This window comes from Pygoscelis adeliae, unplaced genomic scaffold (genome assembly GCF_000699105.1).
Source record: "Pygoscelis adeliae isolate BGI_AS28 unplaced genomic scaffold, ASM69910v1 Scaffold799, whole genome shotgun sequence".
NCBI lineage: Eukaryota > Metazoa > Chordata > Aves > Sphenisciformes > Spheniscidae > Pygoscelis > Pygoscelis adeliae.
The window spans coordinates 6,385-27,757 of record NW_008825449.1 but is presented as its reverse complement, the minus strand read 5'-3'; the positions used below and the strand labels follow the sequence as shown (position 1 = coordinate 27,757).

The following is a 21,373-nucleotide window of genomic DNA, read 5'->3' as shown; positions in this document are numbered from 1 at the left end:
TGCAAAACAGATGCTGATATGCAAAACTTCAAAGAACTCATGCAATGCAACTCCACCCAGAAAAGTGGAGGCATCATTTTCTTTCAAGAAGTATGACAAGTGCTTTAATAACACATGATTCATAGTGTGTACCTTGGGCTCCAGAGATCCCAAACAGGGTGGATATAACACAAGATCTCAAGCAGGATCTGTGGCAATGGATTCTGCATCAGTTTGAGTACTGATTGTGAGTGGCTCTGAATGGAGCACATAATTATTATCCTCACTGCTATTTGCATAGCAATTAATGTTATGATAGCACTGAAATTATTCAGGTAATGTTTTAATCCAACCATGACATTTGACTCTAATTTTCACAGAGGTTGCTTCCAGGGATTCCCTGTAGTCTTCTCACAAATGTCCTTTTGTTTCTATAAATATTAATGCATATATGAAAAGAATTTTATGGGTAAATAGAGCCTTGTGTTCTTTCTGTATCCCTGTACCTCAAACAGAGGAACAGTTGGAAGAACAGATTTAGGAAAGAAGGCATACCTAGGCAAACTGCTTTAGAAGAGGATTATGAGTGGACGGTTGTTAGGTGTACAGTAAGTATTTCAGTGAATAAAATCGTCAAGGATGTAGTTGGACTGGTTTATGACTGGCAGGTGTTAGTGTAAAATGCTGACTGTAAGACTGTAAGAATCATTGCTTGACTGTAGGGTTTTTTTTCTCTCTCTTATTTGTGAGCCTGGAAGGGAAAATGCAGACTAAGAGGAAGATTTAGTCTCTAATGACTTGTCCATTTGAATCACCATTCTGAGAAAACTGCATGGTGAACAAGCAAAAATAAAAATATATTTAAAACTTCCAGTTCCTAAAGTTGGTATCTCACAGTGGCAGATCCCACATCCCTTCTTCCAATGCTTCTTCAGGTGAAATGAACAGCCACTTTCTCACAGATCCAGAATTGCTTTGTCAAACAGGAGTGGCTGGCATAAATAATCCGTCCATATAAGGAGGCACAGAAAATGTTGTCATATAACATAACCCTAGAAAATTAAAAGATATGGCTTAATAATGTCCCGGTGACATCATGCAATCTATATTTGGACCATTTGTAATCATACTGATTTGCCACTGGAATGTAGAGTTATTTCCCCCTTGGAGCTATTTTATTTGTGCTAGGTGGTCCTTTTGAGGCTGGTGCATGTGATCGAGCTGTACTTTGCCACCCATTGTTCTGCATACAGGACACGAATTCGGAGCTCCATAGCAGATACTATGGTCTCCATGCTCCTTCGTCATTGCACGTGACAAACATGGGAAAGTAATAGGAAGCACAACTCTCATATAATTTACTGGGGCCCATCGGATAGAACCACACTGGTCCTAAGTTATGAAGGCTTACCAATTCGTTGCCTCTTTCGAAAAAGCTGTTCCATCCTCCCAGTACCAGCTGCTCCTTTCAGATACATATGACAATCCAACCCAGTAAAACTGTGAATCCTGTGGCAGAGAAACCTGTAGGTATGACAAAATCATCACAACGATATTTCAAAAATAAGACCTAAGTTCCTGTATCTTCCAGCTGTGAAGGTTCTGCAACCAAAGGAGATTACTCTTACTCAATAAAAGAGTAACCTGTTGTCCGTGCTTGTTTTCCATGAGGCAGTGCTGACTGCTGTGATTATAGGATCATTCAAATACCATTGTTTATTGAATTGCCACAAGACAAATGTACCCTGGATCTGTAAAAACACTGCTTTTTTAAAGAAGACAAACAAACAAACAAACAAACCAACCAGCTTTATCTGGTCTGCCTTCAGGTATCTACACTGCCTTTAGATATCTGCAGTTTAGATATAGATATGGGAGCGCCATTTAAGCCCCAATTAGAGTCAGCAGAGACCTGGCCAACAGATCCAATGGAGCCTGAGAAGTGATTCATCTCACCCAGTGGGAGTGCTACTGAATAGTGACTGTATTGGCCAGATCTCCCACTGACTGTAACGGGGCCTGAGGAAGTAGCTCTGAAGTTGCAGACAGCTTACACTGTAGATGCCTGAAGTTAAGTTAGATGAATCCCAGCCTAGAGGGCAGAGCTTGTTGCCTAAATACAGGCCTCTAGCACCTTTTGAGATTCTCCAACCTGTCTGAAGTCTTCACATATGGCTGACAGACAAGACCCAGAACCTATGGGACAACTGTGCCTTGCTGAGGCATTATTTGGAGGTCAAAGAGAATACCCCCAGGCATCTCAGATTGCCCTAGAAACCTCTGCTTAAGCACCTGAAGTGTTCCCTAGATGTTTAAGTGCTACCTAAGAGGTTCCTCACCATCTTTGCCTGTTCAGATTCTCCAGATACTCTACTGCTGCTTAGTAGCATGTTTAGGGACTCATCCAAAACCTAAAATCCACAGCTGGCTTAAACTGGTCTGGCCTCAGTCTGGCTGCAGCTGCATATGCCAAACATGGAAGAAAAAGCAAGCACCCAGACATCTGGAATTAAACTGTCCAGGGATTTATACAGCATACCAAAATCATCTCTTGAATTCAGCATTGAAGGTGTGGTGTCTCCCAACAGTGTGAACCACAATTCTGACCTCAGGATGCTGCTAAACTCAATAATAAACCATTTCTCCACTTTCTATTTTGTCTCTACCCATCTGATTTTCACTTAAAAAAAAAGAATCCAAAAGGCCAGCCTTTATGCCTTAAAACAAGAGTTGTGAACCCCCCATCTGAAACTAACTCTCTCTGGAAAAAGGAGAGAGATTTCCAGGGAACCTTGTTTCCTTTTAAAAGTTTTATGTAGAAAAAGAAAATAAAGATATTTGGGCTTTGTGTAAGCTTAACAGCTGTTGAAAAAGAGGTTCCTAGATATGTATGTACAAAAAGGGAAAATATGGTCTTTATAGCAAATTACAGATTTTTCATTAGTCAGCAAAACACCCCCAAATTAGTAAGACTACTTAAAATTATTAATTCCTTAAACCTTTTCAGTCATCATAATAAAATCCTCTGCTGTCTAGCCTTTGTGCCATCATTAACACCACTCTGTAAGGGTATAACCCAGGGTCAGAAAACAACCTTTTACAGTCACTTTGCACTGCAGCATGCAAATGACAGTACCATGGTGAATCGTCTGCTCTCTAGATTTCGCATAGATGTAGGTTTGATGCTGAGAGCCCTCAGTAATGAAACTTGTGGAAAGCGATAATGAAAACATGCATTCTGTGTGCTGGGTCTCTCCTCCATGCTGATAATATGCAATTTGTTTTCTCTGTGCAAACCTAAGTATTAGCTAATTAAGGTATTTTATACAATGGCTTATTCTATTTCTCATAATACATAATTTCACTGTTTCTCACAGCACACAATTTAGAAAGTGTTTCGAGTTGTGACAATCTTGTGACTTGCAGGAAGGCTACTTGGCCCAGAGAAAATTAAATACATGCACTGTAAACAACCAAATTATTTTCCGCCTGCAAGATTGCTGGAAGTTAAAACATGTGACATAAAGGAATGCATGAGGTTAAGACTGTACCATCTTTTCTTTGTCTTTTAGCACAAGAAGAGTGGAGTTTCTTGAGGAACAGAACTCCTGGCTTTGCTTCCATGTTTTCTTCTGCTTTGAAATGTAGAAGCAGTTGTCAGCTCCACTGTTTTGCCAGCTTGCTGGACAGAGAGCACATTTTGTTTCTAGAAATCAGAGAAAGTATTATGCAGACCTGCAAGGAATACAGGGGCTTTAGCTACTGGCTTGACCGAAAAAAGATTAAGGGTAGCCATGAATCAGCTGAGCTCTTGAGGGGCGAGAGACAAGTTGTTTTGCATGTTAGTGTACACATATCCACATCTCAAATACTACCACAGTTAAAAGCAGACACTAACCGATCAGATCTTTTCCCTGTGATTTTATAGTCTCTCTGTCAATGCGGGCTCTGAGAAGGGGGTGATTTGTGTTTATTTACATAACAACAACATTTACCATTTTTCTCTCTCCCTTCAAAACACAATGCTTCCTTCATTTCCTGCAGCTTCTTTCCTTCCTCAGGATCTTTGGAAACCTGAAAAACTGAAGGGCATGAAAGCGCTTATCAAAGATTGTTTTTAAAAATTTGTAGCTTTAATTGTAGCTTTAATTTGTAGCTTTTGGCATTCCTTTATATTTTGTCTACTTCATCTGTATGTCCACCATTGTGTGTACATCATCCACATTTTCTTCACCAGGAGGGTTGTGCAGCACTGGAAAAGGTCACCTGGGAAGGTGGGGGCATCTCCACCCCTGAAGTTTTTTTTCCAAAGTCATCTGGCCAAAGCTACAGATGAGTTTATCTGGGGTTGGTGATAGTCCAGCTTTGAATGGTGTGGAGGAAAGGGTGGGTGTCAGACTAGAAACCTTTAGAATTGCCTCTGATTTAACATTTCCATGATGCCATGGACCACCCTGAGCGTTCATCCTGGGCATTTGCAGCTGCTTCCCTCCTGCCAAAAAGAAGCCAGGGACTCTCTGTCTCTGCTTCCAATTGTAATGTGGCATCATCTTTGGTTGTTAATTGAAATGTTTTTATGGCAAATCTGCTGTAATCGTTGGGCAAGTGCACCAGTCACAATGCTTTGATGCCAGGATTGCCCTCCCTGCAAAAAGCTTGCAGTCCAAGAAAAAGAGGGAACTGTGAAATATTCCGCTAACAGTCACAGGAGGGCACCATTATCCAGATAGTGTGGCTAACGAGATGAGCTTCTAGCTGTGAAAACATTCATAAGCGTTTCAGAAATGGGTTAGGGTTAGGGTTTAGGGTTAGGGTTTAGAGTTAGGGTTAGGGTTAGTCAGTGGTTAGGGTTAGGGATAGGGTTAGGGTTAGATTTTAGGGTTAGGGTTAGGCTTAGGGGTATAGGTTAGGGTTGGGGTTAAGGTTAAGGTTGGGGTTAGAGTTAGGATTAGGGTTAGGGTCATTATGATTAGGGTTAGGCATTAGGTGTTAGGCTTAGGGTTATGGTTTAGGATTAGGGTTGGGGTTAGGCTTATGCTTAGGGATAGGGATTAACTTTAGTGTTACGATTAGGGTCATTAAGGTTAGAGTTAAGGTTAGGGGGTTAGGGTTAGTGTTAATGTTAGGGGTTAGGTTTAGGGTTAGGGTTAGTTAGGTTTAGGTCTTGCATAAGAATTAGTGTAACCTTTAGGGTTAAGGTAACTATAAGTGCAGATATTAGTGATTCTGAGTGAACTGTCCTGACACTCAGTTGCGGGGGGACTTCTGTGGGAGAGCTGTGCTGTTGCCCTTCTTGCCATATTATTTCCATTTGGGGGAATGGGGACACCAGGGACAGTCTGCAGGGGGAGAAGAAGCAGTCGCACAGCTGGAATTCACTCCCACAGCAGCAGCTTGGGACACCACAGTACTTACACAGGGCCAGTAGGGCTACCAGCCCCATCAGCAGCACCAAGCACAAAGCGAGGAAAGCAAAGGCCACTGGCCGCCATACGGAAGATGAGGCAGAGGCTCCTGGGATAAACAAAAAACCCGTTCAGCAACAAAAACAGCAGCTCTCCTCATCACGCAGTGGTATTACCTCCTCTCTGACATCATCAGTTCATCTTTATCCCACCTGCAAAACCTCTTATTTTCTTACTGCAGTTTTTGTTATCACTGTTCTGAATTTCCTGCAGTCATTTTGAGAAGTATGTATTTATCCACTGAGAATGTTTACTAACTGAGGCTCTAGTGTTTTAGTATAAGAATTCTCAGGAAACAGGTAAACAGATTAGATTTTGCAGTTCCCACAGTCCTGGAAATAATAAAACAATCTCTAAGACTTTTCCACCTTGAAAAGGAAAAATTACCATCTAGTTTTGGATAATTAATTCTGGAACCTGTCATTGGGATTTCTAAATGATTGCAATGTTTGAACATTAAACTGTGCATCTTTCTTCAGGCTCTTTCTCCAAATTTCCATTGTTGTTCAATGTCTAATCAGGAATATAGTTCTCCAGAATTTTATAGCTGACTATCCTCTGATTAAAATCTTTTCTTTCATATATATGCATTTTTCCCTTTTGGGAAGCAATACTCTGCAATTTTCTGTAATATTCTTTTATATCTATTTAGAGTGTTCAGGTTAATTGAAAAGTATTACACACATCAAGTATTTTACTTGAGTCCAGTACACCAAAGCAAGCACCTGCAGGGAACTAACCTTTTGTTAGGTGAGAAGAATCACCCTCCAGAGGTGTCCAGAAGTCCAGATAGACTTGGCAGCTAAAACTTACATAGCCAAAGTTAAGGGAGATGACCCTAACCCTGATCAGTTAAGGTAATTTGAAGAGGCTGCAGATGACACCACATTGGGTTGGTGACTGATATGCCGGAGGGTAGGGCTTCCTTTTAAAGGGACCTAAAAATCCTAGGAATGAGCTGTAAGTGCAACAGCTCAACTAAAGCAAATGTGATGTCCAGCACCTGTAATAGTACAACTCCATGCACCAGTACAGGTAGGGGACTGACTGGCTAGAAAACAGCTATGCTTCAGGGTCCTGGTGGACAAGTTGAACGTGAATCCTCAAGTGTGCCCTTGCGGCAGTGAAAGCTGACCAGCACTGGGCTGCATTGGCAAGACTGCAGCCAGCAGGTCAAGAGAAGTGATTATTCCACTCTACTTGACAGTCATGAAGCCACGTCGGGGTACTGTGTCCAGTGCTGAGCTTCCCAGTTCAAGAGAGATGTCAGCTAACTGCAAAGAGACCAGCAGAGGAACACTGAGTTGGTCAGGGACCTATAGAGAGGCTGGAGGACCTAGGCTTGTTTAGCCTGGAGAAGAGGAGGCTAAGGGAGGACCTAATTTCAGTCCTCCACTACCTAAAAGGGCTTTATAGATGGAGCCAGACTCCTCTCAGAAAGGCACAGTGAAAGGACACAATACAACAGTCACAAGTTGCATCCGGGAAACTTCTGATTAGATGTGAGGAAACAGAATTCTTCCCCTTCAGCACTGGAACAAGTGCCCAGAGAGGCTGTGAGATCTCCACCCCTGGAGGTTTCCAAAACTCAAGTGGACAAGGCCCTGAGCAACTTGATCGGACTTTAGAGCTAACCCTTTTGAGCAAAAGATTGGAAAAGATGAACTATAGAGGTCCCTCCCAACCTAATTTGGTCATAAGTCTATCTACTTTACATGTTCTCTGTGCATATCAAAAGGCCGTTTTAGGAGTTTTCTGAGCTTGCCAACCTGTTTCGTTTCAGGAAGCTCTGCCCCTAGACCACACTGCCTAATATTTTATCCCTGGTTTTCTGGCTGCTGCTTCTCAAGAGCTTCTCCTCCATCCTCCTTGTCAAGTGGTCATTCTCAATGGATAGCCCTAGATCTTTTCCAGACAGCACCAGAGTGATGTTAATTTACTCTTTGACTACTCTGCCCAACCTGCAAGTAGCAGCAATGAAATTTATTTCACACATAAGCCATGTGGTGAATTTATAAGCAGCAGCAACAGTACTCAAGTCATAATTTTATGGTCTCAGGCATTCCACAGGCACAATCCAATACCTTAGTTAACACTCAGCTTGTTTATAGAAAAACTTTGAGTATAAACAAATAAAAATATATACTCTTATCAGAGCTTACATTCACTATTAAGACTGATAAACAGGGCACCTTTCTACTCCCCATAGCTGGGGAAATTGCTTCTATTTCCAAGGCTTGCCTTATCTGATAAAACTATAGTGCCTTCCTCTCTTGTAGTGCCCTGCTGTAATAAATGAGGCCTACCAAAACAAAAAAAATCCATAAAAAGGTGGAATTTGTCTTCTGTGTTGAAGTAAATGGAAAAAATAATTGGAGTAAAGATAGGCTTCAGAAAAAAATATCTGTGATCATAAACAATATCACACAAGACTCCATTATGATTATTTTTTCTGCTGTTTCTATGAACATTTATCTAAGAATATACTATAAAGTTTAGAAAGATTCTAAAGCAATCAACATGAACATGCAAATTTAAGTTATGCTCCGATTTAGATAGAAAAGCTAATTTCCATCTGTACTTACTGTCTACTGTAACACAACTGGCTGGAGCCTTAAATGCAGAACATTTGTTGCTGCTCGAATATCCAGGAGTGATAACTGAAGCTGAAGGTCGTAAATTTAAAGCGGTGTAGCCTTCGTCATCCTCCATCTCCAGCTCGTCACACTTCTTTCCTGCAATAGCAGTACTTTGGGAGTAGGGGCACACTGCAGCAAGACCAAAGCTGAGATGATGGGAATAGTTCACGTTTCAGCATTTCCAGTAAAACCACAGAGGAAGCTGGCTCTGTTCTGATTACTGTGTCATAGTAAAAGTGTAGTATATTGAAAGCATGTTAAGGAGTTAAAGTGGCACTGTCAAGGATGGGTGTTTTCTTCCTGAATGTGAAGATCGGGAGTCTTGGTTCCTTGCTGGAACCTAAGACTGTTTCATTTAACTATCCACCTGATCTGACCCTGCAAATACAGCAAACATCAGGATTTTCTACCTCCTTAAAATAAGATGCTCCAGAAATAGTTGCTATTTTGAGTTAAGGTATGAAAGATATCTGTTCACGTATCAGGGCACAAATACAACACATCAGCTGCACTGAAAGCAATAGGCTGCATCTCTATACACTGTTATGAAATAAATGAAGAATGAAATTATTTTACAAAAAATTCACTGAAATAAATGCTAGAAGGGGAAAAGCTGAGCTGAAAGGATGGTGAGGCCAGGAGCTTGGCAGGATTCATGCGACCGCTCAGCCTGTGTCAGGGAAAGGCCTTGGAGAACAAGTCTTATGAGGAGCAGCTGTGGGAACTGAGGTTGTTTAGCCTGGAGAAAAGGAGGCTGAGGGGAGACCTCATTGCTCTCTACAACTACCTGAAAGGAGGTTGTAGCGAGGTGGGTGTCGGTCTCTTCTCCCAAGTAACTGGCGAAAGGACGAGAGGAAATGGCCTCAAGTTGCACCAGGGGAGGTTTAGATTGGATGTGAGGAAAAATTTCTTTACTGAAAGAGTGGTTAAACATTGGAACAGGCTGCCCAGGGAAGTGGTTTAAATCCCTGGAGGTATTTAAAAGGCGTGTAGATGAGGCGCTTAGGGACATGGTTTAGTGGGCATGGTGGTGTTGGGTTGACGGTTGGACTCGATGATCTTAGAGGTCTTTTCCAACCTTAATGATTCTATGATTCTATGATTCTAAGGCCAGACTACACTGAGGACCTCTCTGCTATTGCACTGTATGCAGAAGTCACTGTGCAGAAGTGGCTTATCCATTCTCACTCTCCATCTCTAGCTCTTTGCAGTGCCGTGCTCCACTGCTGAGCTGTAGTTCTTAAACATCTTCAGTGACCAACTCTCCTTAACAGAACACTTGCCCAGACATGATGAGTCACATCGTGGTGACAGGGTGAGTCAGAAGGAAACTGCAAGACAGGAATTTCTGTGGTGAAGCTGTTCCTGCTCTTGTGTGTAAATTTCAGAGAGTCCCATTTGCAAAATAATATCAACAGACTGGAAATACACTGTAATGACCAGGCTATGCTTCCTGCCTTGCTGTGCAGATAGATTTTTTCAGAGCAGAAATATCTCTGGCTGCATGCATTTCTTGCATTATATTTTACCCGTAGGCAAAGAGAAGGTGTGAGGGAAAAGTTGGGAGTAAAGGGTGCTTACAGTCAGTTTTGTTACACAGACAGGCACGCAAGGAGTAGCATTCACTGTATATTCATGGTGTGTCCATAATATCCTCATAAAAAACTCATGCTAAATACAGTCCAAAAATCCTTGTCTATCGGGCCCGAAAACTGTATGTTGGCACCTTAGGGCTTTTCTGCAGAGAACTGGGAGTCAAGCGTGTCTATGCTACTGAATTTGGTTGCAGGTTTTCATGACAGTAACCTCTTCAGTCTTAGCAACAACTTCTCAAACATGTAATGAATCTCCTTTGGGGAAACTTTTCTCCAACCTGATTTTACTTCTGGAGAGAAAACAGGAGGTAAAATAATTTTCTTGTGTTACTTTTCTAGCTCTGAATTCAATAAGCAGTCTTAATTATATAACTTTTTTTTTGAGTCGTCTTTTAAAACAGATCCTGCCGCAAGAACAGAAGTAACAAAAGCATTAAGATGGCTTTTAACAGATGGCCATTACACTGTCTGTTCTTGTAAGGATCCAGGGCAGGCAAAATTGCTTGTTTTTTCAGACTAAAATAAAAAGAAAGGTAAAATAAGGCAGGAAGTTTGGGTCTGCATTTGAACACAGCCCATGTATAAATGTTGTCAGCAGGCTGGACAAAACAGCTCTGTTTATTAACCAGAATGTGACCTTGCAAATTGCATTAGCTAGAGTTTATGGGGAGGGAGGGAGGGATGTGGGGAGGAGTGGATTTTAGATATGGGAAACACACTATTGCATGGAACTATGACTCAAAAATGCCATCTCAGCCAACACACAAAGAGTACATTTCTGTATCTCTTCCCCTGTAAGGAAAATTTCGTTTCAATGGAAAAGAGGATACCGTTAGTCAGCGCATCCTTAAGCCCTACCTGGTTACAACACCACCAGGGTATGTCCTTTGCCAGTTTCAACCTTGCTGGATGAGGTTGTTTGCTGCAGCACTCCAAATGCCTGCAATGAATGGTAGGACACTGCCTGCCTCCTCCCTTTCTTCTCTGGGGTGATTTTTTCTTTCTCTCTTTTTCTTTTTTTTCTTGGTGTTTCAGTCATTGTTTTTTGAGAAGGAGCTAGCTCCTTCTGTTTCAGTAGCATGGCACAGTGTGAAACCGTACTCTAACCCCACCTGCCTTTACGGTTACAAATACAGTTGCTGCACCAGAGACTGCTTTTGGGCTGACAATAAATTGACCCGAAAGATCAAGGCCACAGTAAGATATGGTGTAGCCTTGTGGCTGCCTGTTAGCATAGGGAGCTGTCAATTTCAGCTCACATTTGTCTTCAACAAACTGCAGAAACACCTAGGATTTGCCCCACTGCTCTTAGGTATGCCTCATTAATGAAAAAACATCCTGGAAATATGTTTCCTGTTTCCTCACAGTCACTCTAATGTAAGAGAAAACAAGATCAGAGTTGCTTTTTTTTCTTTTTAAATTTTTCTGGCAAATTACAGCAAAGCCCTTCTTTATCAAGAAAGGATGATGAATCATGAATACCGTTCAGGATACCTTCCACATGAGATTTCTTATTTCAGTGTAGCTGGTATGAATGCTGAGAGACACTCTGGGACCTCACCAGGGCTGTGTCTGCACTGCAGGACAGAAGCAGTCTGCATTTTCACCCCCAAAACCAGGAACAGCTAGGAGAGGAACTGAGAGGAGTAGCTAGGAAAAGTTACGTTAGAGATGTGAGCGATGAGCGTAAACAGCAATGAGGAAGAGAAATCCACTAAGGCTTCTGGAGCGTGAAATTGGTATTTGAAAATAACACCCAAAATGTTCATGTTGGTGATCAGAAACTGCTGTGTAGTGCTGAGATCAGTGAGACACTGGAACAGCCCCTTGAAGGGAATGACTTTCAAGTAATTTTCAAGTAGCAGCCCAACTGCTACACCAGTGGCAAATGATCCACAATAAATAATCTGGGATGCAATCCACAGGGAATACACAAGTCTCCAGAGGGGACCAAGCTAGGAATTTGTGGACTTTTTGCTCAAATCAAAACACTGTTATGGGATTGAGATTTCTTATTTCAACCTGACCTTCATTGTTCTACGGAGGTGTGGAGGGAGACATTTTGTTCATTAACACTGCTTGGGGTATTTTCACTATGGTTAAGTTTGTAGACCCTTGCTCAGCACATTAAGTTAGTAGTATGGCATTCCAGGAAGTATCCTAAAAATACATAAAAGGAGGTTCTGTTCATGCCTCTGACTGAACCCTAGTGTAACTCTTGCAATAGGTCAAAAAAGTAGAAATTAGAAAAGTAGAAAGGAAGAGCAGAATTATTACTAGGAAAAAAAAAAGAAAAAAAAAAAAAGGAGAACTAACAGGCCAGGAAGAATTATAGAGCATGGAAGAGAGCTAGACGGTTAGAGGTAGCTGAAGGTTATCTTGTCCTGTGACACATGCACAAGTCCTTACGAAGACTATGAATCCCTGTGCTCCAGAGCAAATATGATTATTAATACAGTTTGGGAACACCTTGGCCCACCTTCTGAGGATAACTGTGTTTGTGTGTTGCATACTCCAACCTACTAGTGTATTAAAGCAGTCAGATCAACAAGACATCAGAAGCGTCTCCTGAATGAAAGTGTTTAATGCTCATCACTTGTGTTACGTTACAGCTGTACAGTTATGAACTGACAGGTGGTATTAGGAATGTATCAGTGGATGCTGGGAGAGGAGCAGTATCTTACATGCTTGCCTTGTCACTGTGCTTCTTTTCCTGGCCATCACTTTTGGCCATTTTGTCCATCACTTATGTTGGTTAAAACTGAGTAATCATTTGGCAGTTTTGGATCTGGAACGGCAGACTTGGGTCGCTCCTGGAGCCCGTCACCATGCTTATTTCCTTAGTATGAAGATATTTTTACATATGTCTAAAAGAGAATGAAAAAAGGGAAATGTAATAGGTTCGATCCAACATATTTAAATTCTCGTGTGATAGTTCTGAAAAACAAATAATAAATTCCAACCTTGCAGAATGTCTTCTAGCTTCTCACAATCATTTTGGTTTGACAAACCAGTCCTCCTGCCAACGGTTGTTACCTCGCTGTAATTGGATGGTGGGCTTTTCACAGACACAGCAAAGCTTTTCTTTACATGATTTGTTATATATGGTATGATAATGAATATATCCACAGGGTGGGAAGAAGCTTATATACTTTAGCCTAGGAAAGAAAAATCTTTATAGTTACATCTCACCTCATTCAAATGGTGCATCCTTGCCCCTTCCAAAAAGAGCTGTCTTTGCAAGAATTACTTACGTGGCTTTCACAAAGAATATATACCCCCAGCAAAGAAATAAAGCATTTAGTGACATCATGCACCAGCTCCTAGGAGGCTGACCCTGTCCTGAACATGCCAACGTGCACCCCCAGCAGACTCTAAGGGTGGATCCTAAACCATTTCTTGTACCTGACAGTAAGAAACGCTAACTCCTGGGTACTGACTGGAAGGTGTGAGTGGCTATTTCAACAGAAATGTTTAGAGGAGACTGCCCAATAATGAAAAGCAAAATTGGCAAAGCAGGTTTGAAAGCAAGAAGAAAAATAGATTGTATTCCTGAAATAACATGTTAAACTGAAGTGAAATGAGTCTAGAGAGTAAATAGTGTCTTATATAAAAATAAAAAAGTATAAAATAAAAAGCATGAAATGAAACACCTTTCCATTGAAGTTTTTTCCATGTGTCCTCACTGAAACAAGATGTCAAATACAAGAGAAATATATGACATTTATGGTCAATCTGAAACTAAATTATGGACATAAACTTTCAGGGTACTTTTTTTGCCCGGTAATAGTGCCTAGATCACCCCCCAAGGAGTCCCAGGTGAGGCCTAGAAAAATCCGAAATGGAAAAGTGAGACCCAGAATACAGAGAAAGCTGCATAAAAGTTGGCTGTTAAATGTTCCCTTTGTGTCAGAGAAACTGGGAGTTGCATATGGGTGAGGACCAACTCTATGTACTGTGGGAAGGCTGCTCGCTTACCAAGACTTTTGTTCTTCTGTAACAGCTGTGTTGTCTGCCCAATACCAGCCTTTCTGTTCGGTTCTAAATGATAATCCAATCCAGTATGTTTTTTTAGGAATTTTTTCTATCAGTTCCTAAGCAGAGTAAGCACAATTCAAATCAGATATTCAGGAAGATATTAAAAATAAATATTTAGGCTCAGAAGTTGAAAGCATTGATGGAAATTGCTTAAAGAACATAAATACAACAAATTGTTAACCTGTCAGGACAAGTTCTGCTCTTAGAGGAAAAGCCTAGTATCAACGGAGAAATTATAGTAGAGCTTTTTTTGGTCGGAGAGAAGATACATTTATAGCTCTGAAGAGCAATGTCACCCTCATCAACCTGACTTAAACCTTCTGGGTGAAACACTGGGTCGTTCTCCCCCCTTTAGTCATGAATCATTCCTCCCCGTTTACTCTGTCCTTAGCATCCGTCAACAGCGAAAAGGAAGCCTCTGCAGGGAGCTGTTGGGCTTGATTTGTTCAACCTTCACACTTGGCTCTAGCATCATTTACTTATTCCCAAAAGCTGGACCATGACAAGTAGAGGAGGTCTTAAAGCTAAGCATTTAGCAATATTCTGTTCTTAAAAAATGCTCTGAGCAGAACAGGTAAGAATGTAAACTTAAATAATGCTGCCTTTCTCACTGCTGCTTGAGGGAATTCTCTCAAGATTTGAATTCAATTTTTTCTGTTGTTCTCCTCCTTCCTTCACTTATAATTGTCACTCCCAGTGCACTTCTCCATTTTCTCTTTTTCCTTATACCTCTCAATGCCGCGATTAAGACAGCTAGAACAGGCTGCACCTCACAATCTGCTGTCACCAATTTGGGAGGGTGAGAATAAAGCTGCTCCCCTTTCCTTCTGGAAGAAACCTTATGGCCTGTAGCTCAGTGAGAGGGGACCTGACATTTGCCAAGTGCTGGAGAGCAGACAGGCCCAGCCCTGACTGCTAGCTCTTGGGACATCTTTTCTGCCTTCAGTCTTCCAATATGTCTGCTGGCATCCAGAGGCAAAAGCATTATTTCACTCCACACCTAGCATTTTCTCTTCCCACCTCAGTTTGTTTTCATTTACCAAAAGGTTAGGCCAGATTTCAGCAACTCGCTGCCCAGTGTTTTAATTTTGATTTAAAAGATGAGATCAACTTTTGTGGAAAGAACTTCCATGAAACAGGGAGGACTATGGTTCGCCTGTGAGGAGACCAGGTTAAAAGAGATTTTTCACACTAATGTCTTACAAAATCCTTGTATGGATCTGTAATACTTGTTAAATTAGTGAAAATACTGCCCACGACAAAACAGCCATGAACCTGCTTTCACCAGTCATCCCAGTAAGTAGGCAGCCACGGCAAGCTGTGGAAGATGGGCTGTCTCCAACCGCCAGCCGCTCAAAGGGCAGCGCTTTGTGTGGCAATGACCAGTCCTATGCCTTAGCACTGCCCAGGACAACCTGATCGCTGTAGAAAAACTCCTGCTCACAGTGCCATTTAAGAAAATTACATGTGAATTGAGTAGCTGACAGAGTGCGTGAACTACCTCCGTGCTAAACAGAGGGAGAAACCAGTCCATACCAGCTTTGCTGCCTCTTTTATCATAAGAAGAGTAGAGTTTTGTGAGGAACAAAACTGGTGACTCTCTTCCCATGACTTCATTTCCTCGGAGTAGTAGTAACACATGTCGCCACCTTCCCAGTTCCAGTTTGCAGGGCAGAGTACACAGTTCTGGCCTGGAAAAGGAAAACCATCATGCCGTTCCTGTTCCCAGGCTATCCCTCACAGAACATCGCTGTTGGCCTGTAGCAACAAGATCCCTAGGGACTGAGGATGTTTAAGACGGTCCTCATTCAGTCAAAATCCCACTGTGGTCCCAGAATGTTCAGGTAATGAAAGAGATGAAAACTGAATCATCCCTTTATCACCGGGAGGAGGTTCAGGTGTTGCAAATGGGATTTATTTTGCCTAATTTTAGGAGTCTACAAAGATGACATGAGTCAACCCATCTGGATTCCCATTTTAATCAATGGATGGAAGTAGTTGTGTCTCACGTGCTTTTTCTGTCATTTCAGGTGTCTTTCTTGGGAGGAAACAGACTGTATCCTTGCACTACCAATTTCTCTTCATTGACTAAAAGGGAGACCTAGACAGTTAGCTTGTCTGTGGAACAATATCCAGACAAATGAAATCCCCTTTTCCCGACAGTCAAAATAGGATCCCTTTGCCCGATGCCCCTACTCGTCAGAGTATAATTTCTGAAGAGAACTAATTCTCTGGCTGGCTCATTGTCAGATGCCACTTAAATAACTGAGCTGTGGCAAACTGATTTCAGAAACAGCCCTGCACTGGACACAGTCAGGAGACAGGGAGTGAACTCCCAGGTTGGTTTAGCTATGCTTCACCGTACATCACTTCTGACTTTAGGAGATTTTTGTCTTACCTGGGGTCGGTACTAGCACACTGTCCTGTGTGTGGACTGCTGTTCACATAGACTGCAGTATGTTGTTTAATTCTCAGGCACCACTGTAAAATTGTCTATTAGATGCAGATGAACATGTTGTAGAGATCCCTGAACTAGTGCTGATGGGAACTGGCATGTCCAGAAGGTATCCCACAGAACCCTTTTCTTATTGAAACTAAATCCTGAAACCCTGGTACCACTGCCAGGCCCCATGCCAGTGCACATATGGCCAGGCTGGGTGCCTTTCTCCAGACACTGCATGAGGCAGACATGCTCATTGCCTACTTTCTAGGTGGTCACATCTGAGAAGACACAGGCTCACCTGAGGAGACAGACCTGAGTAGACACAGAATACACATCTCATTTCATTCCCTGCCATGTTGAAAGATAAGACCTCATCAAAAATTGTTGATTTACCATTATTTTTAAGGTCTTTTTCCCCTTCCAGGCACAGCTGATTTCCTATTGATTGCAGCATATTTGAGAAATTTGCATGCAGCTCATTCTTTGTCATGTTGAGGTCTCTAAGTTGTGTCCTGTAGTTCTCGGGAATCTGGAAAACTGAAATTCACAGTAAGACTTTTTGCAGTGCTGTCCTTCAGAAAGGGTGGGATGCAGATAGAGAATGTCTTAGCAGATCATTAGGGATAAATAAACCATTTGGGACAAATGTTATTCCTCCCTGAACAGTTGCACATAAGGGCTGCTGAGATGGAAAACATTTGCATAGTGGATTTCTTATTATTTGGCTGTGAGTGAACAATAAAATTAAAGTATCACTTTTTATCGTATATTTCCATTGTGTATCTTTCTCCTATATTGGTTTGCAGGCTGTGCTTTTTTCCTAAAAATGTGAACTTCAGCTCTGGATCACAGTGGAATTGTTGTGGATGGGAGGTACCTGATGGCACAATCTGTTTACTGTGGCACAAAGCTTTTCCCTTCCCTTCAGATCCAGCATTATCAAAGCAGAATTCACTCCATCCTTGGTCAGTACAGCAGGACTGTGGATACAGTTTTTAGGACATCAGACAACGGCAGCCAGAGCAAGCAGTGAATCTCCTACTCCACCCCTTTCCAGCTCCCCTCCATGTTACTCATTTCTAGCCTCATCATGTCGAGAAGAGGACAAAGATACTGCAGCAAGGGAAAATATCTACTTTGCCTGGTTGCCTGTTCTCAGCTGAACCAGAAATTGCACCTGAAGTAGATGTCAGTATGATGTTATTCCGTAGCTTGAACCCCCCAGCAAACAGAAATGCATTAGTACTTACATAAAACTGCCAGGGTCACCAGCGCCATCAGCAATGCCAAGCACAGCGTGAACAAAATCAGGACTACTGGCCAGCAAGAGTGGGACGAAGTGGGAGGCCCTGGGAGGAATTCAGTCATGAAATGGAGGTGCGATATTAAGAGAATGGTGAACACATTAGCCTCATTAAATTGCAGCCATCTTTGTGGCGCATTGGTCAATAAGTAATTGCTTTTACTTTACGGTTGTATATTCTCTACACACAGCAAAAGATGCCCAAACAAAGTAAGAGAGTAAGAGATCACAGCAGTTCAGTGGAGAATGTGGACAGCTTTGGTCCTTTTGAAGGCCATAGACTGTGGCAAGAAAGATATTGAGAAAGCAAGATATTGCAAAATCTAGAAAGTTGATTGCTGAAAGCTGAAAAGAAATATGCACTGTATGGTTGTAGTAATTTGTGATGTGCATCATATATCTGTGGTAATCTGGTTAAACTGAGTGCTATAGTAAACTCCTCTGGTACTTTATGGTAGTTTGAGATTTTTAGCTAGGAATTCACACAGAATTTTCCTATAATAAGGGTTACAGCCTAGATACAGAAATAAGCACTCAATGAAGAGAAAAAGGAACAATCTTTTCCTGAGCAAAAGAAATTTTAGGTATGTGGGTCATCCAAAAGAGACCTTGTTTATAGGAGTTAGAAGATTTAATGGGTTAAGATGCACTGAAGGAGGGAGAAAAAGCATTCAGTTTGTCAGGGAAGCACTAAATCTAAGGCAGATATTAAAGTTGCCACTATATGGACTTTGTGGAGAGCTGCACCCAGCTTGACTTAATCCAATAAAGGCAGTAGAATGGGAATGCGGGGAGGAAATTGCTAGTCTAGAAAAGGGAAAGGGGTATTTAAAATTGGGGACTGAGTTGCTGAAGGAGTAGAAACTGAAATTTAGTGCGTCAAGCTGAAGGAACAGGAATGGAAACTATGCGGTGTGCCTCTCCTACAGATAACTGGTGGTCAGCTTCTGTGGTGAAGAGATCCTGGGCAGAATGTTGTACAAGACCTCACTCTATAGAAACTCAAGTTGATGAATTATAACAGGTGAAAGAAGATCGAGCAATGGACGTTGCCTTGAACTGGGGCACAGATCACTGCTAGCTTGTATTCAACCTCCCATTCACCATAAACCCGAGGTCCTTTCCAGCAGAGGCCTCTGCAGCCAGCCTGCTCCCAGTCTGTACCACTGCCTGGGATTAGTCCAGCCTCAGTACACAATGACTTGTGGAGTTTTGTGGGGTTTCTGCTCACCCAGTCCTCAAGTTTCTCAAGGTTCCTCTGTACTGAAGCTCTACCACTTGGTAGTGTCAGCTAGCACTCCTAGTTTAGTATCATTATAAATTTGCTGAAGACACACTCTGTGTCATTGTTCAGGTCGTTGATGAGGATATTAAACAATATAGGCTCAGTATTAAGCCCTGATGGACCCCTGAGGGACTCTGCCACCAAACAGATGTTGAGCCATTAGTTACTCCCCTTCAAAGCCTGGTAGTCCAGCCAGTTTTCAACCCACCTAACAGTCCACCATCCAGCCCATACTTCCTCAGCTTTAAGACGACAATACTGTAAGAGACACTGACAAAAGCCTTGCTAAATATATATTGCATCTGCCACTCTACCTGCACCTGCATTTCATAACAGAATGCAATCTCAGCCTAAGGAAGTGCTCTAACTGCTTGGTATTGCATAAAAGAGAAATACCCAGGCCCTTCATGAAGAGAAAGAACATCTCCCTTCTGCATTATTTTCCAAAGTCTGATCTCACAGGCATACAACAGATAGACTGAGAGATAAAGCCTGCACAGGAGAATCACATACCTTATAGATCCTAACAAGACTTAAGGACACATTGACTCCTAGGACATACGGACATTTTTAAGGTCAAAGTGCTTCTGTACATGCTCTGAAGCTGAATATTAGGTGTCTGGAGAACTTCAGTAATAGAAATTTGACTCCCTAAGGCAGGCTGCTAAATAGACTCTTATGAATTGGAGCTAAAGGGCAAAAAAAAATTGTTCCTACCCCTACAAAGTCACAGCCCCAAGCTGAAGACTGAAAGCATAGTCCACGCTTCCTGGAGGATTTAGATGAGAAGAGACACAGATTTTGTAGTTTGAAAGTGAGATTTCATAAACAAATACAAAATATTTTCTGAGCAGCAATATGAATGAAGACCAAGCAGTAGTTTTAGCTTTGGCTGTTTTGATTAAAGTATTGCCTCAAGAGTTTCTTTAGGTAAGGGTTCCCTGTACTGTACTTTGTAACCTCACACTGCTTCTGCTACATCTAGCACAGCTGAAGGGGCCTTGGGCTGGGTCTTCCTTCCTGTACTGTACTTCTGTTGTCCTAAAATAGATATATTTATTCATTGTGGTTGTTTCAATTTGATGTTTGTGAAATAATGCACAGACTGTGCTGTGCCCTCTCAGAATGGTGCTTTCTTATCACGAAATATGCATTGTCTACCCTGGGACACAGAAGCAGGACATCTGGAGTCGTATGAAGATACTGGTGTCATTGGACGTTAAAGGAAAAGAAGCCCAGAGCTTAACACAAAGGCAGTGCAGATTTTGACTTTTTTTTTTTTTTTGCCCCTGAATTATACTTTGGCAATGCTCAAAACCGTAACTTAACATAACAATGTTTAAAAAACTTATGTTCAAAAAGCATAACATACTTTCAAAAACCACAAAAGTGTTTGAAACCACTGCTCTTTGATACAGAATTCCCTAGAGAATTCCTTCTGAATCACAAGCAAGTTGTCCTCTTGTTTGTAAACCTCTGCTCCAGAGCCTGACCTCACAAACAGCTAGCACTTTCTATGTTCTTTGTTCCCATGAGTTGCACCACTCAAATCTAGAGCTCATCTTCACAGGTACTCTTAAGCAATTTAACCAAATTAAGCAAAATTAATTTAAAATTAGTATTTAAAACATAGTATTTAAAATGCATGCAGCCTTTTAAAGGATACAACCATTTCAAAGACCAGTGCCTTAATTCAGGCTAGAACTTCGGAAGTGAAATAAAATGAGTCAGATAAATTAATTCAGTTCAAAGCTTGAATGCAAATGCATGGAGAAATTAAATAGAACAGATCCACTTTAAAAATTAGTTCAAGCCAACTCTTTTGAGGTTTAGACAATTAGGACTATTTGTGGAGCTTACTCTCAGTTATATGCTTTTCCTTGACATAATAAAATCACTATTTGAGGTATACCTTCCAAACTCTAAAAAGTTCAGGCAGAAATGACAGCAACAAAACCCAGGACACATTTATAAGTAGTATAACTTTTCTGATAGTAGCAAAGCTAACAAAGGCCTCTTGGGCATACAATTAAAAATATTTCCCATTCCATCTACTTTAGCAAGAATAAATCATAAAAGCTTCACAGATACTACACCTTTTTCCTTAGTATCTTCATGCCCTGTGATATTATCCAGCTCATAGGTGTTTTCAAATTTCAGATTGGCATATGTTACTTCTTCTGTCATAGCTGGTAAAAAGAAAAGCGTCAGAACAAAAAGGTAGAAAAAGATCTAGCATTTGCAGCTAGTAAGCTAGGAAGAAAATCTATTTCCTTATATCGGCAGACACAAATGAAGCAGCAAAGACATCCAGATACATCTGAGCTTCCTCAGTCACAGTACTGCCACAAAAATGTTCCTCTCTCACTCATTGCTATATTCTCTTTCTTCCTCTTTACCTCACTTCTGCCCTCCCTGACTGGCATATATTTCTTTCTGCCATTATTGAAGAAAATGCAGCCACTTTTGTAGAACTGTTCTCTTTTCATTAGAACTCTTCTTCTTTTGGAAAGACAACATTTAACTCCTGATTACATCAGGTTCAGGCTTGAAACACAGAACTGAATAAAATGTTTTACAGCTTTGAGGCTGTCCTTTAGTTTGGGCAGCTGTTTTCAGCAGCAGA

At 41.5% G+C, this 21,373-nt stretch overlaps 2 protein-coding genes across 2 annotated transcripts; both read right to left on the bottom strand.

Annotated features, from left to right (window-relative positions):
* Window positions 1-910: 910 nt before the first annotated feature.
* Window positions 911-8,156, bottom strand: LOC103912141 (natural killer cells antigen CD94-like). Its single transcript, XM_009331185.1, has 6 exons — window positions 8,030-8,156; window positions 5,395-5,493; window positions 3,975-4,061; window positions 3,531-3,685; window positions 1,391-1,503; window positions 911-1,031 (listed from the first exon to the last, which is right to left on the bottom strand). Exons 1-6 carry the CDS (start codon window positions 8,154-8,156, stop codon window positions 911-913), a joined length of 702 nt encoding a protein of 233 aa, XP_009329460.1.
* A 4,514-nt stretch (window positions 8,157-12,670) lies between these two features.
* LOC103922954 (C-type lectin domain family 12 member A-like) lies at window positions 12,671-20,934 on the bottom strand. Its single transcript, XM_009331184.1, has 6 exons — window positions 20,844-20,934; window positions 17,410-17,508; window positions 16,553-16,696; window positions 15,253-15,407; window positions 13,657-13,772; window positions 12,671-12,836 (listed from the first exon to the last, which is right to left on the bottom strand). Exons 1-6 carry the CDS (start codon window positions 20,932-20,934, stop codon window positions 12,671-12,673), a joined length of 771 nt encoding a protein of 256 aa, XP_009329459.1.
* Between the last annotated feature and the right edge of the window lie 439 nt (window positions 20,935-21,373).